Genomic DNA, 16,212 nt, shown 5'->3' on the forward strand with positions numbered 1-16,212 from the left:
TTCTCCAGCTCCATCCATTTGCCTAAGAATTTCATGAATTCATTATTTCTAATGGCTGAATAGTACTCCATTGAGTATATATACCACATTTTTTTGCATCCACTCTTCTGTTGAGGGATACCTGGGTTCTTTTTAGCATCTGGCTATTAATAAGGCTGCTATGAACATAGTGGAGCATATATCCTTATTACATGCTAGGGAATCCTCTGGGTATATGCCCAGGAGTGGTATAGCAGGATCTTTCAGAAGTGACATGCCCAGTTTTCTGAGGAACAGCCAGACTGATTTCCAGAATGGTTGTACCAATTTGCAAAACCACCAGCAGTGGAGGAGTGTTCCTCTTTCTCCACATCCTCGCCAACACCTGCTGTCTACTGAGTTTTTCATCTTAGCCATTCTGACTGGAGTAAGGTGAAATCTCAGGGTTGTTTTGATTTGCGTTTCCCTGATGACTAATGAAGTTGAGCAGTTTTTAAGATGTTTCTCCGCCATCCAAAGTTCTTCGGGTGAGAATTCTTTGTTTAACTCTGTACCCCATTTTTAATAGGGTTATTTGGTTTTCTAGGGTCTGACTTCTTGAGTTCTTTGTATATATTGGATATTAGCCCTCTATCTGATGTAGGGTTGGTGAAGATCTTTTCCCAATTTGTTGATTGCTGATTTGTCTGTCCTTTTGATGGTGTCCTTTGCATTACAGAAACTTTGTAATTTTATGAGGTCCCATTTGTCAATTCTTGATCTTAGAGCATACGCTATTGGTGTTCTGTTCAGGAACTTTCCCGCTGTACCGATGTCCTCAAGGGTCTTCCCCAGTTTCTTTTCTATTAGCTTCAGTGTGTCTGACTTTATGTGGAGGTCCTTGAACCATTTGGAGTTGAGCTTAGTACAAGGAGACAATGATGGATCAAATTGCATTCTTCTGCATGCTGACCTCCAGTTGAACCAGCACCATTTATTGAAAAGGCTATCTTTTTTCCATTGGATGTTCAGACCCTTTGTTGAGGATCAAGTGGCCATAGGTGTGTGGGTTCATTTCTGAATCTTCAATCCTGTTCCATTGATCTGCCTGCCTGTCACTGTACCAATACCATGCAGTTTTTAACACTATTGCTCAGTAGTATTGCTTGAGGTCAGGGATACTGATTCCCCCAGAATTTCTTTTGTTGTTGAGAATAATTTTAGCTATCCTGGGTTTTTTGTTATTCCAGATGAATTTGAGAATTGCTCTTTCTAACTCTATGAAGAATTGAGTTGGGATTTTGATGGGTATTGCATTGAATTTGTATATTGCTTTTGGCAAAATGGCCATTTTAACTATATTGATCCTGACGATCCATGAGCATGGGAGGTTTTTCCTATTTTTGAGGTCTTCTTCCATTTCCTTCTTCAGAGTCTTGAAGTTCCTCTCATACAGATCTTTCACATGTTTGGTAAGAGTCACCCCAAGGTACTTTATACTGTTTGTGGCTATTGTGAAGGGTGTCATTTCCCTAATTTCTTTCTCAGCCTGCTTATCCTTTGAGTATAGGAAGGCCACTGATTTCCTTGAGTTGATTTTATAACCTGCCACTTTGCTGAAGTTGTTTATCAGCTGTAGGAATTCTCTAGTGGAGTTTTTTGGATCACTTAGGTAAACTATCATATCATCTGCAAATAATGATAGTTTGACTTCTTCCTTTCCAATTTGTATCCCTTTGACCTCCTTATGTTGTGGAATTGCCTAAGCTAGTACCTCAAGTACAATATTTAAAAGCTAAGGAGAAAGGGGGCAGCCCTGTCTAGTCCCTGATTTTAGTGGGATTGCTTCAAGTTTCTCTCCATTTAGTTTGCTGGCTACTGGTTTGCTGTATATTGCTTTTACTATGTTTAGGTATGGGACATGAATTCCTGTTCTGTCCAAGACTTTAAGCATGAAAGGATGCTGAATTTTGTCAAATGCTTTTTCAGCATCCAATGAAATGACCATGTGGTTTTTTTCTTTAAGTTTGTTTATGTAGTGGATTGCATTGATGCATTTCCGTATATTGAACCAACCCTGCATCCTTGGAATAAAGCCTACTTGGTCATGGTGTATGATCGTTTTTATGTGTTCTTGGATTCGGTTGGCAAGAAATTTATTGAGTATTTTTACATCGATGTTCATAAGGGAAATTGGTCTGAAGTTCTTTCTTTGTTGGATCTTTGTGTGGTTTTGGTATCAGTGTAATTGTGGCTTCATAGAAGAAATTGGGTAGTGTTCCTTCTGTTTCTATTTGGTGTAATAGTTTGAAGAGTATTGGTGTTAGGTCTTCATTGAAGGTCTGATACAATTCTGCACTGAAGCCATCTGGTCCTGTGCTTTTTTTGGTTGGAAGGCTTTCTATGACCTCTTCTATTTCTTTAAGGGTTATGGGACTGTTTAGAAGATCTATTTGGTCCTGATTTAATTTTGGTATTTGGTATCTGTCTAGGAAATTGTCCATTTCCTCCAGATTCTCTGAGTTGTGTTGAGTATAGGCTTTTGTAGTAGGATCTGATGATTTTTTTGAATTTCCTCAGTTTCTGTCGTTATATCCCACTTTTCATTTCTAATTTTGTTGACTTGGATACTTTCTCTCTGCCCTTTGGTCAGTCTGGCTAAGGATTTATCTATCTTGTTGATTTTCTCAAAAAAAAAAAACAGCTCCTGGATTTGTTGATTCTTTGTATGGTTCTCTTTGTTTCCACTTGATTGATTTCAGCCCTGAGTTTGATCTCCTGTCTTCTCCTCCTCCTGGGTGACTTGGCTTTTTGTTCCAAGGCTTTCAGGTGTGTCGTTAAGCTGCTAGTGTATGCACTCCATTTTCTTTTTGGAGGCACTCAGGGCTATGAGTTTTCCTCTTAGCACTGCTTTCATTGTGTCCCAAAGATTTGGGTATGTTGTGCCTTCATTTTTCATTAAATACTAAAAAGTCTCTCATTTCTTTCTTTATTTCTTCTTTGGCCAAGATGTCATTGAGTAGAGTATTGTTCAGCCTCCATGTGTATGTGGGCTTTCTGTTGTTTTTGTTGCCGTTGAAGACCACTCTTACTCCATAGTGATCCGGTAGGAGGCATGGGATTAGTTCGATCTTTCTATATTTGTTGAGGTCTGTCTGTTGACCAATTATATGATAGATTTTGGAGAAGGTACCATGAGGTGCTGAGAAAAAGGTATATTCTTTTGTTTTAGGGTGAAATGTTCTATAAATATCAGTCAAGTCCGATTGGTCCAAAGCTTCAATTAGTTTTATTGTGTCCCTGTTTAGTTTCTGTTTTTTTGATTGAGGAGAGTGGAGTGTTGAAGTCAACCACAATTATTGTGTTATGTGCAATGTGTGCTTTGAGCTTTAGTAAAGTTTCTTTTACGAACGAGGGTGCCCTTGCATTTAGCACATAGATGTTCAGAATTGAAAGTTCTTCTTGGTGGATTTTTCCGTTGACCAGCAAGAAGTGTCCTTCTGTATCTGTTTTGATGACTTTAGATTGAAAGTCAATTTTATCTGATATTAGAATGGCTCTGGCTCGTTTCCCAAGACCATTGGCTTGTAAAATTGTCTTCTAGCCTTTTACTCTAAGGTAGTTTTTGTCTTTGACATTGAGATGTGTTTCCTGTATGCAGCAAGATGTAGGGTCCTGTTTCCTTATCCAGTCTGTTAGTCTATGTCTTTTTATTGGGGAGTGACCTTAAGAGATATTTAGGAATAGTGATTATTACTTCCTGCCATTTTCAATGTTGTTTTTATATATGAGTGGTTATCTTCTTTTGGGTTTGATGAAAGAAGGTAACTATCCTGCTTTTTCCAGGGTGTCGTTTCCCTCCTTGTATTGGAGTTTTCCTCCTATTATTCCTTGTAGAGCTGGGTTTATAGAAAGATATTGTGTAAATTTGGTTTTGTCATGGAATATCTTGGTTTCTCTATCTATTGTGATTGAGAGTTTTGCTGGGTATAGTAGTCTTGGCTGACATTTGTGTTCTCTTAGAGTCTGCATGAGATCTGCCCAGGATCTTTTAGCTTTCATTGTCTCTGGTGAGAAGTCTGGTGTGATTCTGATAGGTCTTCCTTTATATGTTACTTGGCCTTTTTCTCTTGCTGCCTTTAATATTCTTTCTTTGTTGAGTACATTTGGGGTTTTGATTATTATGTGAGGAGAGGTATTTCTGCTCAGGTCCAGTCTGTTTGGAGTTCTGATGTGGTTTCTGTGGGGTGAAAGGCGCTGTAAATCTGCCACCGTTTGCAACCCCGCTGGCCAAGGAAGGCGAGTGGTAGCGGGCACAAGGCCTGCCTGGACCCTGTCGGCTTAGTTCCACTACTGATGGCCCTTCCGCTGGACCAGCTGCTGCTGCTGCCTCCACCACATCCTCCCCCCCCCCCCCCCCCCACTTCCCCGGTCTAATTAATTTTTTTTTTTTTTTGCTTTTAGAAATTATTTTTTAAATTTTTTTATTCAATATAATTTATTTACATTTCAAATGATTTCCCCTTTTCTAGCCCCCCACTCCCCGAAAGTCCCGTAAGCACCCTTCTCTTCCCCTGTCCTCCCACCCACCCCTTCCCACTTCCCCGTTCTGGTTTTGTCGAATACTGCTTCACTGAGTCTTTCCAGAACCAGGGGCCACTCCTCCTTTCTTCTTGTATCTCATTTGATGTGTGGATTATGTTTTGGGTATTCCAGTTTTCTAGGTTAATATCCACTTATTAGTGAGTGCATACCATGATTCACCTATTGAGTCTGGGTTACCTCACTTAGTATGATGTTCTCTAGCTCCATCCATTTGCCTAAGAATTTCATGAATTCATTGTTTCTAATGGCTGAATAGTACTCCATTGTGTAGATATACCACATTTTTTGCATCCACTCTTCTGTTGAGGGATACCTGGGTTCTTTCCAGCATCTGGCAATTATAAATAGGGCTGCTATGAACATAGTAGAGCATGTATCCTTATTACATGGTGGGGAATCCTCTGGGTATATGCCCAGGAGTGGTATAGCAGGATCTTCTGGAAGTGAGGTGCCCAGTTTTCAGAGGAACCGCCAGATTGCTTTCCAGAGTGGTTGTACCAATTTGCAACCCCACCAGCAGTGGAGGAGTGTTCCTCTTTCTCCACACCCTCTCCAACACCTGCTGTCTCCTGAATTTTTAATCTCAGCCATTCTGACTGGTGTAAGATGAAATCTCAGGGTTGTTTTGATTTGCATTTCCCTAATGACTAATGAAGTTGAGCATTTTTTAAGATGCTTCTCCACCATCCGAAGTTCTTCAGGTGAGAATTCTTTGTTTAACTCTGTACCCCATTTTTTAATAGGGTTGTTTGGTTTTCTGGAGTCTAACTTCTTGAGTTCTTTATATATATTGGATATTAGCCCTCTATCTGATGTAGGATTGGTGACGATCTTTTCCCAATGTGTTGGTTGCCGATTTGTCCTCTTGATGGTGTCCTTTGCCTTACAGAAACTTTGTAATTTTATGAGGTCCCATTTGTCAATTCTTGCTTTTAGAGCATACGCTATTGGTGTTCTGTTCAGAAACTTTCTCCCTGTACCGATGTCCTCAAGGGTCTTCCCCAGTTTCTTTTCTATTAGCTTCAGAGTGTCTGGCTTTATGTGGAGGTCCTTGATCCATTTCGATTTGAGCTTAGTACAAGGAGACAAGAATGGATCAATTCGCATTCTTCTGCATGCTGCCCTCCAGTTGAACCAAAACCATTTGTTGAAAAGGCTATCTTTTTTCCATTGGATGTTTTCAGCCTCTTTGTCGAGGATCAAGTGGCCATAGGTGTGTGGGTTCATTTCTGGATCTTCAATCCTGTTCCATTGATCCTCCTGCCTGTCACTGTACCAATACCATGCAGTTTTTAACACTATTGCTCTGTAGTATTTCTTGAGGTCAGGGATACTGATTCCCCCAGATTTTCTTTTGTTGCTAAGAATAGTTTTAGCTATCCTGGGTTTTTTGTTGTTCCAGATGAATTTGATAATTGCTCTTTCTAACTCTGTGAAGAATTGAGTTGGGATTTTGATGGGTATTGCATTGAATCTGTATATTGCTTTTGGCAAAATGGCCATTTTAACTATATTGATTCTACCAATCCATGAGCATGGGAGGTTTTCCCATTTTTTGAGGTCTTCTTCCATTTCCTTCTTCAGAGTCTTGAAGTTCTTGTCATACAGATCTTTCACATGTTTGGTAAGAGTCACCCCAAGATACTTTATACTGTTTGTGGCTATTGTGAAGGGGGTCATTTCCCTAATTTCTTTCTCAGCCTGCTTATCCTTTGAGTATAGGAAGGCCACTGATTTGCTTGTGTTGATTTTATAACCTGCCACTTTGCTGAAGTTGTTTATCAGCTGTAGGAGCTCTCTAGTGGAGTTTTTGGGTCACTTAGGTAGACTATCATGTCGTCTGCAAATAATGATAGTTTGACTTCTTCCTTTCCAATTTGTATCCCTTTGACCTCCTTATGTTGTCGAATTGCCCGAGCTAGTACCTCAAGTTCAATATTGAAAAGATAAGGAGAAAGGGGGCAGCCTTGTCTAGTCCCTGATTTCAGTGGGATTGCTTCAAGTTTCTCTCCATTTAGTTTGATGCTGGCTACCGGTTTGCTGTATATTGCTTTTACTATGTTTAGGTATGGGCCTTGAATTCCTGTTCTCTCCAAGACTTTAAGCATGAAAGGATGCTGAATTTTGTCAAATGCTTTTTCAGCATCCAATGAAATGACCATGTGGTTTTGTTCTTTGAGTTTGTTTATGTAGTGGATTGCATTGATGGATTTCCGTATATTGAACCAACCCTGCATTCCTGGGATAAAGCCTACTTGATCATGGTGGATGATCGTTTTGATGTGTTCTTGGATTCGGTTGGCAAGAATTATATTGAGTATTTTTGCATCTATATTCATAAGGGAAATTGGTCTGAAGTTCTCTTTCTTTGTTGGATCTTTGTGTGGCTTTGGTATCAGCGTAATTGTGGCTTCGTAGAAGGAATTGGGTAATGTTCCTTCTGTTTTTATTTTGTGGAATAGTTTGAAGAGTATTGGTGTTAACTATTCTTTGAAGGTCTGATAGAATTCTGCACTGAAACCATCTGGTCCTGTGTTTTTTTTTGGTTGGAAGACTTTCTATGACTCCTTCTATTTCTTTAGGCATTATGGGACTGTTCAGATGGTCTAGTTGGTCCTGATTTAATTTTGGTATTTGGTATCTGTCAAGGAAATTGTCCATTTCCTCCAGATTCTCCAGTTGTGTTGAATACAGTCCCTTGTAGTAAGATCTGATGATTTTTTGGATTTCCTCAGTTTCCGTTGTTATATCTCCCTTTTCATTTCTAAGTTTGTTAATTTGGATACTTTCTCTGTGCCCTTTGGTCAGTCTGGCTAAGGGTTTATCTATCTTGTTGATTTTCTCAAAGAACCAGCTCCTAGTTTTGTTGATTTTTTGTATGGTTCTCTTTGTTTCTATTTGATTGATTTCGGCCCTGAGCTTGATGATTTCCTGCCTTCTACTCCTCCTGGGTGAAATAGCTTCTTTTTGTTCCAGGGCTTTCAGGTGTGTCATTAAGCTGGTAATGTATGCTCTCTCCATTTTCTTTTTGGAGGCACTCAGGGCTATGAGTTTTCCTCTTAGCACTGCTTTCATTGTGTCCCATAGGTTTGGGTATGTTGTGTTTTCATTTTCATTGTGTTCTAAAAAGTCTTTAATTTCTTTCTTTATTTCTTCCTTGACCAAGGTATCATTGAGTAGAATATTGTTTAGTTTCCACGTGTATGTGGGTTTTCTGTTATTTTTGTTGTTATTGAAGATCACTTTTACTCCATAGTGATCTGATAGGAGGCATGGGATTAGTTCGATCTTCTTATATTTGTTGAGGTCTGCCTTGTGTCCAATTATATGGTCGATTTTGGAGAAGGTACCATGAGGTGCTGAGAAAAAGGTATATTCTTTTGCTTTAGGGTGAAATGTTCTATAAATATCAGTCAAATCCAATTGGTCCAAAGCTTCAATTAGTTTTACTGTGTCCCTGTTTAGTTTCTGTTTTCCAGATCGGTCCATTGAGGAAAGTGGAGTGTTGAAGTCCCCCACAATTATTGTGTTAGGTGCAATGTGTGCTTTGAGCTTTAGTAAAGCTTCTTTTACGAATGAGGGTGCCCTTGCATTTGGCGCATAGATGTTCAGAATTGAAAGTTCTTCTTGGTGGATTTTTCCTTTGACCAGAAAGAAATGTCCTTCTGTGTCTCTTTTGATGACTTTAGGTTGAAAGTCAATTTTATCTGATATTAGAATGGCTACTCCTGCTCGTTTCCTGTGGCCATTGGCTTGTAAGATTGTCTTCCAGCCTTTTACTCTAAGGTAGTTTTTATCTTTGACACTGAGGTGTGTCTCCTGTATACAGCAAAGTGTAGGGTCCTGTTTCCTTATCCAGTCTGTTAGTCTATGTCTTTTTATTGGGGAATTGAGATCATTGATGTTAAGAGATATTAGGGAATAGTGATTATTACTTCCTGTCATTTTTGATGTTCTTTTTATATTTGAGTGGTTATCTTCTTTTGGGTTTGATGAAGGAAGGTAACTATCTAGCTTTTTCCAGGGTGTAGTTTCCCTCCTTGTATTGGAGTTTTCCTCCTATTATTCTTTGCAGAGCTGGGTTTGTGGAAAGATATTGTGTAAATTTGGTTTTGTCATGGAATATCTTGGTTTCTCCATCTATGGTGAATGAGAGTTTTGCTGGGTATAGTAGTCTTGGCTGACATTTGTGTTCTCTTAGAGTCTGCATGAGATCTGCCCAGGATCTTCTAGCTTCCATGGTCTCTGGTGAGAAGTCTGGTGTGATTCTGATAGGTCTTCCTTTATATGTTACTTGGCCTTTCTCTCTTACTGCCTTTAATATTCTTTCTTTGTTTAGTGCATTTGGGGTTTTGATTATTACGTCACGAGAGGTATTTCTGCTCAGGTCCAGTCTGTTTGGAGTTCTGTAGGCTTCTTGTATATTCATAGGCATCTCTCTCTTTAAGTTAGGAAAGTTTTCTTCCATAATTTTGTTGAAGATATTTGCTGGCCTCTTCTGTTGTAAATCTTCACTCTCATCTATACCTATAATCCTTAGGTTTGGTCTTCTCATTGTATCCTGGATTTCCTGGATGTTCTGGGATACAAGCTTTTTGCATTTTGCATTTTCTTTGACAGTTGAGTCAATGGTTTCTATGGTATCTTCGGCATCTGAGATTCTTTCTTCCATCTCTTATATTCTGTTGTTTATATTTGCATCTATGGCCCCTGATTTCTTCTCAAGGTTTTCTATCTCCAAAGTTGTTTCCCTTTGTGATTTCTTAGTTGTTTCTACTTCTGTTTTTAGGTCCAGGATGGTTTTGCTCAGTTCCATCATTTGTTTGTCTGTGTTTTCCTGTATTTCTTTAAGAGATTTTTGTGTTTCCTCTTTCATGACTTCTGCCTGTTGACTCAAGTTCTCCTGCATTTCTTTAAGTTTTTTTTTTTTTTTTTTTGCCTTTCTTCTTTATTGGCTTCTATCTCTTGGGCCTTATTCTCCTGCATTTCTTTAAGTGTTTTTTGTGTTTCCATTAAACGGGTTTCTAGCTTACTCATGTTCCCCTGTATTGCTTTAAGAGATTCATTCACGTCCTTTTTGTGTTCTTCTAGCAGCATCATGAACAGTGATTTTAAATCCAAATCTTGTTTCTCTGGTGTGTTGGCATAACCAGGACTTGCTGATGTTGGAGAGTTTGGTTCAGATGCTGCCATATTGCCTAGATTTCTGTTAGTAGCGTTCCTGCGTTTGCCCTTTGCCATCTTGTTCTCTGGAGCTAATTGGTCTTGACTCCGGCTGGTGTTTCAGCCTCCTGAGAGGCTCTAGGGCTATTTCTGCAACACTGGAGGGCAGGGTTTCCCCTGTTGCTGATTGCTGATGTGCTTTCCTCCTCTTGGGTGCCCTTGCAGCCCTAGTGTTCTTTGCCCCAGATTGTGTCTGTGAGCCTGGAGGTGCCCGTTTGCTCCTTCAGGGATTGCTGAGGCTGTATGCTGCAGGGACCTTTTCTGCGTGCTGATCTCTCTGCTGGGCAGCAGAACTCCCAACCGGGTTGGTGCACACAAGGCTAGCCTAGCTGCTCAGGCCCTGAGTCTAGGCAAAAGCCTGGCAGGCCAATGTCAAGCAAAGTTCCCCTCAGCTATGGGTGTTAATTGGGTGTGTCAGGTGGCTAGGATGGTGGCCTGCGCGAGTTCCCTGAGAGTGCTGGGAGAGTCAGCACACAGATGGCCCAACGAGCAGCCCAGGGCCTGGGGGCAGTCCAGGGCCTGACCATCTGAGACCCCTGCTATGTCCGCCTCGGGCTATGCCTGTTAGCTGGTTTGGTTTTGCCTGCTAGGTCTCTCTGGTTTCCCGTAGGAAAAATGGCGGTGGTGCACAAATGGGCCCGGATAAACAACCTCCTGGCCGGGTCGGCACACAGATGGCCCACCGAGCAGCCCAGGGCCTGGGGGCAGTCCAGGGCCTGACCGTCTGAGACCCCTGCTATGTCCGCCTTGGGCTATGCCTGTTAGCTCATTTGGTTTTGTCTGCTAGTCTCTCTGGCTTCCCGTAGGCAAAATGGCGGTGGTGCGCTCCTGCCCAGGCAAACAAGCTCCTGGCTGGGTCGGCACACAGATGGCCCACCGAGCAGCCCAGGACCTGGGGGCAGTCCAGGGCCTGACCGTCTGAGACCCCTGCTATGTCCGCCTAGGGCTATGCCTGTTAGCCGGTTTGGTTTTGCCTGCTAGGTCTCTCTGGCTTCCCGTAGGTAAAATGGCGGTGGTGCGCAAACGGCCCGGATAAACAACCTCCTGGCCGGGTCGGCACACAGATGGCCCACCGAGCAGCCCAGGGCCTGGGTGCAGGCCAACGCCAGTCGGGCTTAGACCCCCGTGATGTTGGTCTCGGGTTATATTTGCATACCTCAGTCTGATTTCTCTGGCGACCAAGAACCAATATGGAGCCCTCATAACTGACTGGCGGGAGGCAGAGTCCTGATGTGGCTTCTGTGTGGTGAAAGGCACCGTAAATCCGCCACTGCTCGCAGCCTGGCTGGCCAGCGATGGCCAGTGGTCGTGGGCGCCAGGTCTGCCTGGACCCTGTCCGCTTGGTTCTACTGCTGATGGCCCTTCCTCTGGACCAGCCGCTGCTGCTGCTGCTGCTGCTGCTGCTGCCAGTGCATGAATCTGTCCCGGTCTAATTAATTTTAAAGTTCCAAGCCATGACAGCTAGAGAGTACAAACCAAGAGAGGGTCATATTTGTTTTTGAGAGCTTTTTGTCTTGGGTCTTTTGCAGGGTCCATTACAAGACGTCCTGCCTTGAATCGTCTGTGTTCAAGCCTCTCCCCAGGGTCTTCGCTGTTGCCACCTGCCTCAGAGCCCCTTTTGTCCTGCAGTAGGTCTTGTAAGAAGTGTTCCTAGACCGGCTCGGGACTGTGAGGTTTGGAGAGATGAACGCTGAAGCCGGCACCCACCCCATGATGGCCTCCTTATATGTGGGCGATCTGCACTCGGACGTCACCGAAGCCTTGCTGTTTGAAAAGTTCAGCTCTATAGGGCCTGTTCTGTCCATCCGGATCTGCCGCGACTTGTTCACCTGCCGCTCCCTGGGTTATGGCTATGTCAACTTCCAGCTGCCAACTGATGCCGAGAGGGCCTTGGACACCATGAACTTTGAAGTGATTAAGGGAAGGCCAATCCGCATCATGTGGGCTCAGAGGGATCCCTCTGTGAGAAAGGCTGGTGTGGGAAATGTCTTCATCAAGAACCTGGACAAATCTATAGACAACCAGGCGCTGTACGACACTTTCTCTGCCTTTGGAAACATCATGTCCTGTAAGGTGGTTTGTGATGAGAAGGGCTCTAAGGGCTATGCCTTTGTCCACTTCGAGACCCAAGAGGCCGCCGACAAGGCCATCGAGATGCTGAACGGCAAGATCCTCAATGACCGCAAAGTGTTCGTGGGCAGATTCAAGTCTCAACAAGAGCGCGAAGCCGAGCTTGGTGCCAAAAAATTCACCAACGTTTACATCAAAAACTTTGGAGAAGAGGTGGATGATGGGGCGCTGAAAGAGCTCTTCGGCCAGTTTGGTAAGACCCTAAGTGTCAAGGTGATGAGAGACTCGAGTGGGAAGTCCAAAGGCTTTGGCTTTGTTAGTTACCAGAAACACGAAGACGCCAGCAAGGCTGTGGAAGAAATGAATGGAAAAGAAATGGGCGGGAAAGCCATCTTCGTAGGCCGTGCCCAGAAAAAAGTAGAACGCCAGGCCAAATTAAAACGGAAATTTGAGCAGCAGAAGCGGGAGAGGATCAATCGGTACCGGGGAGTGAATCTCTACGTGAAGAACTTGGATGACACCATTGATGATGAGAAATTGAGGAAAGAGTTTTCTCGTTTTGGAACAATCACCAGTGTGAAGGTAATGGTAGAAGGAAGAAGAAGCAAAGGGTTTGGCTTTGTCTGTTTCTCCTCTCCCGAAGAGGCAACCAAAGCTGTCATCGAAATGAATGGACAACTTGTGGGCTCCAAGCCACTGTATGTGGCCCTGGCCCAGGGGAAGGAAGAGCGGAAGGCTCACCTGACCAACCAGTATATGCAGCGTATGGCTGAGTTGAGAGCAGTTCCTGCAAACCCCTTCCAAAATGCCTTCCAGCCCGCAGCTGGGGGCTACTATGTGCCCGAAGTTCCACAGGCGCAGGGAAGACCTCCATACTACAGGCCTAACCAGTTAGCACAGAGGAGGCCTAATCCACGCTGGCAGCAAGCCTGGCGACCTCAAAGCTTCCAAGGAATGCCACTTGCTCCACAGCAGTCTGGGCCTCCTCCAGTTCTTCAACATCTGGCTCCAACTGGTAATGCTCCGGCCTCTCGTGGCCTTCCTACTACCACTCAGAGAGTCGGTTCTGAGCGTCCAGACCACTTTGGTGGGGCTGGTTTTGCCCAGCCAGGGCTGACTGACAGCTGCCAATCTGGAGGCGTCCCTATGGCTGTGCCAACCCTTGCACCTCCTGTTACAGTTGCTGCCACTGTTCCTGGGGCTGTGGCTCCACACAAGGATGCCTCCAGTGTCCACAGCCCTCATCCTGCCATTCAGCCGCTTCAGGTCCCCCAGCCTGGGGTCCAAGTGCAGGGTCAGGAGCCCCTGACTGCCTCCATGCTGGCCGCGGTGCCCCCCGAGGAACAGAAGCAGATGCTGGGCCAGCGTTTGTTCCCACTGATCCAAATGATGCATTCAGACCTGGCTGCAAAAATTACTGGGATGCTGCTGGAACTCGACAACTCTGAGCTGCTGCACATGCTCGAGTCCCCCGAGTCCCTGCGGTCCAAGGTGGATGAAGCTGTGGAGGTCCTTAAGGCTTATGATGCCGAGAAAGAAGCTGCCCAGGAGGTGGGCGCTGCTGCTGCTACAACAAGAAAAAAAGAGCCAAAAGCCAAATCACCCCTCATGACATCCGGATAAGGTTTGAAGATGTCCTAGTTTGACCGTGGACCTCTATCTACACCTAGAACAAAATTGCAAATTCAATAGGTCATTTTGTACCAAAAGGTCAATTATGAAGTACCTAGAATTTTTTTCTTTTTTTCTTTGTTTTTGATTTTGTTTTTCCAGACAGGGTTTTGCTGTGGTTTTTTTTTTTTTATTCAAATTTATTATTATTATTTTTATTATTGAATCCACCTGCCTCTGCCTCCCAAGTGCTGGCATTAAAGGCATTCACAACCACTGCCCGACAGAATTTTTCAATTAAAAGACCAGTTCTGGGTTCTGTTGAGACTCCGATGACAACTTTTTTTTTCTACTTTTTTATTTTTGTTTTTTGTTTGTTTGTTTGTTTGTTTGTTTTTTGAGACAGGGTTTCTCTGTGTATCCCTGGCTGTCCTGGAACTCACTCTGTAGACCAGAATGGCCTTGAACTCAGAAATCCTGCCTGCCTCTGTTTCCCAAGAGCTGGAATTAAAGACAGTAAACCCTTAAATAAGACAACCTTGAAATAAGATTGGCAGTCCCTGAAAAGAATGTAAAAATGGAACTGCAATTAATTCAACCATACCATTCCTGGGTATATGATTATAGATTTTGAGTCTATATCACAGAAATATTTGGGTACCATGGTTTTTGCACCATCGTTCATATTAGCTAAAATGTGAAGCCCCCTTAAATGTCAATTAACATACACAAATTTTAATCAGTCATAAAAAGAATAAAATTATGTTGTCTTTAAAAAAATGGATGGACCTGGAAATCATCATTTAAGGACAATAATTCTGACACAGTCTGCCATCTCCTTTCATGCATGAACCATACACACACACACACACACACACACACACACACACACACACATATATATATATATATATATATATACATCTATCTATCGATATCTATTTATCTACCTATAAGATGGTGGTTTTTACATATTAGCAAGTTTTATCTTGGATGTTAAAATCAGTAGTCCTACATGTTAAAGAAAATATTTGCAAGAAATCTTTTCATATTCCAGTTGTTGTCCTCCTTAGCCCCTCCCCCACACTTTATCCCATTCCTCCTCCCTCTTGTCTCCATGAGGGTGACTCCCCCCTCTACAAGACTTCCCCTTTCCATGGGCCCTCAAATCTCTCAAGGATTAATATCTCCCACTGAAGCCTGACCAGGCAACCCTCTGCTATATATGTGCTAGGGGCCTTGAACCAGCCTGTGTATGCTCCTGGTTGGTGGCTTAGTGTCTATGAACTCTCAGGAGTCTGGGTTAGTTGAGACTGCTAGTCTTCTGTAGGTTCACTCTCCCCTTCAATCCTATTTCAACCACAGAAGTCCCTGACTTCAGTCCAATGGTTGAGTGCAGCTATCTGCTTCTGTCTCAGTCAGCTGCTGGTAGGGGACAGCCTCTCAACAGCCATGCCAGGCTGCCATTTGAAAGCATATTATAGCATCAGTAATATCAGGATTGGAGCCTGAGCATGGAATAGATCCCAAGTTGGGCTTGTTATTGGTCTGCCTTTCCTTCAGTATCTTCTCCATTTCATCCCTGAAGTTCTTTAAGATAGGAACAATTCTGGGTCAAAAATTTTGACTCTGGATTAGTAATACTGTCCGTCCAGTTGATTTTATTTGGAATTCTGTAGGCGTCTTGTATGTTCATGGGCATATTTTTCTTTAAGCTAGGGAAGTTTTCTTCTATAATTTTGTTGAAGTTATTTACTGACCCTTTATGTTGGAAACTTCACTCTCTTCTATATTATCCTTAGGTTTGGTCTTCTCATTTCGTCCTGGATTTCTGGGATGTTTTGGTTTAGGAGCTTTTTGCTTTTTGCATTTTCTTTGTTGTGTCAATGGTTTCTATGGTATCTTCTGCACCTGAGATTCTCTCATCTATCTCTTGTATTCTGTTGGTAATGCTTACACCAATGGCTCCTGATCTCTTTCTAGGTTTTCTAACTTCAGGGTTGTCTCTTTGATTTCTTTATTGTTTCTATTTCCAGTTTTAGATCGTGGGTGGTTTTATTCATTTCCTTTGCTTGTTTGTGTTTTCCTGTAATTCTTTAAGGGATTTTGTGTTTCCTCTTTTGGGACTTCTACCTGTTTACCTGTGTTCTGTATTTTTTTTAAGGGAGTTATTTATGTCCTTCTTAAAATCCTCTATCATCTTGAGAAGTGATTTTTGAACCAAATCTTGCTTTTCCAGTGTGATGATGTATCCAGAACTTGCTATGGTGGAAAACTGGGTTCTGATGATACCAAATAACCTTGGTTTCTGTTGCTTCTGTTCTTACCCTTGCCTCCAGCCATCTCATTATCTCTAGTGCTACCTGCTCTCATTATATCTGACTGGAACCTGTCCTTCCAGTGATCCTGGTTGTATCAGGACTCCTCAGAGTCCAGTTGTCTCTGGGATCCTGTAATCCTGAGATCCTGGGTATGTCAGAGCTCCTGGGAGTCAAGGTGCCTCTGGGGCCCAGAGATCCTAGTGTGACCAAGCTCCGATGATCCTGTAATCCTGTAATCCTGTAATCCTGTGATCCTGTAATCCTGGGATCCTGGGCCTGTTAGAGCACCAGGAAGTGGAGTTTCATATAGGTGTTGTGGGACTGGCTATGGAGTTCATGCCCAAGGAAAACCAGCCCAGACTGGGGGTACCCCTGCCACTGGCCAGGCGGGGATTCTGCATTCCTGGATTCTGCTGGTCCCAGT

The 16,212-nt window shown here is 43.1% G+C and overlaps 1 protein-coding gene across 1 annotated transcript; it reads left to right on the top strand.

Annotated features, from left to right (window-relative positions):
- Nucleotides 1-11,469: 11,469 nt before the first annotated feature.
- Nucleotides 11,470-13,479, top strand: LOC127665225 (polyadenylate-binding protein 4-like). Its single transcript, XM_052157649.1, has one exon. The coding sequence runs from the start codon at nucleotides 11,470-11,472 to the stop codon at nucleotides 13,477-13,479; it is 2,010 nt and encodes a 669-aa protein (XP_052013609.1).
- Nucleotides 13,480-16,212: the final 2,733 nt, after the last annotated feature.

Source organism: Apodemus sylvaticus, chromosome 14, assembly GCF_947179515.1.
Source record: "Apodemus sylvaticus chromosome 14, mApoSyl1.1, whole genome shotgun sequence".
Taxonomy (NCBI): Eukaryota; Metazoa; Chordata; class Mammalia; order Rodentia; family Muridae; genus Apodemus; species Apodemus sylvaticus.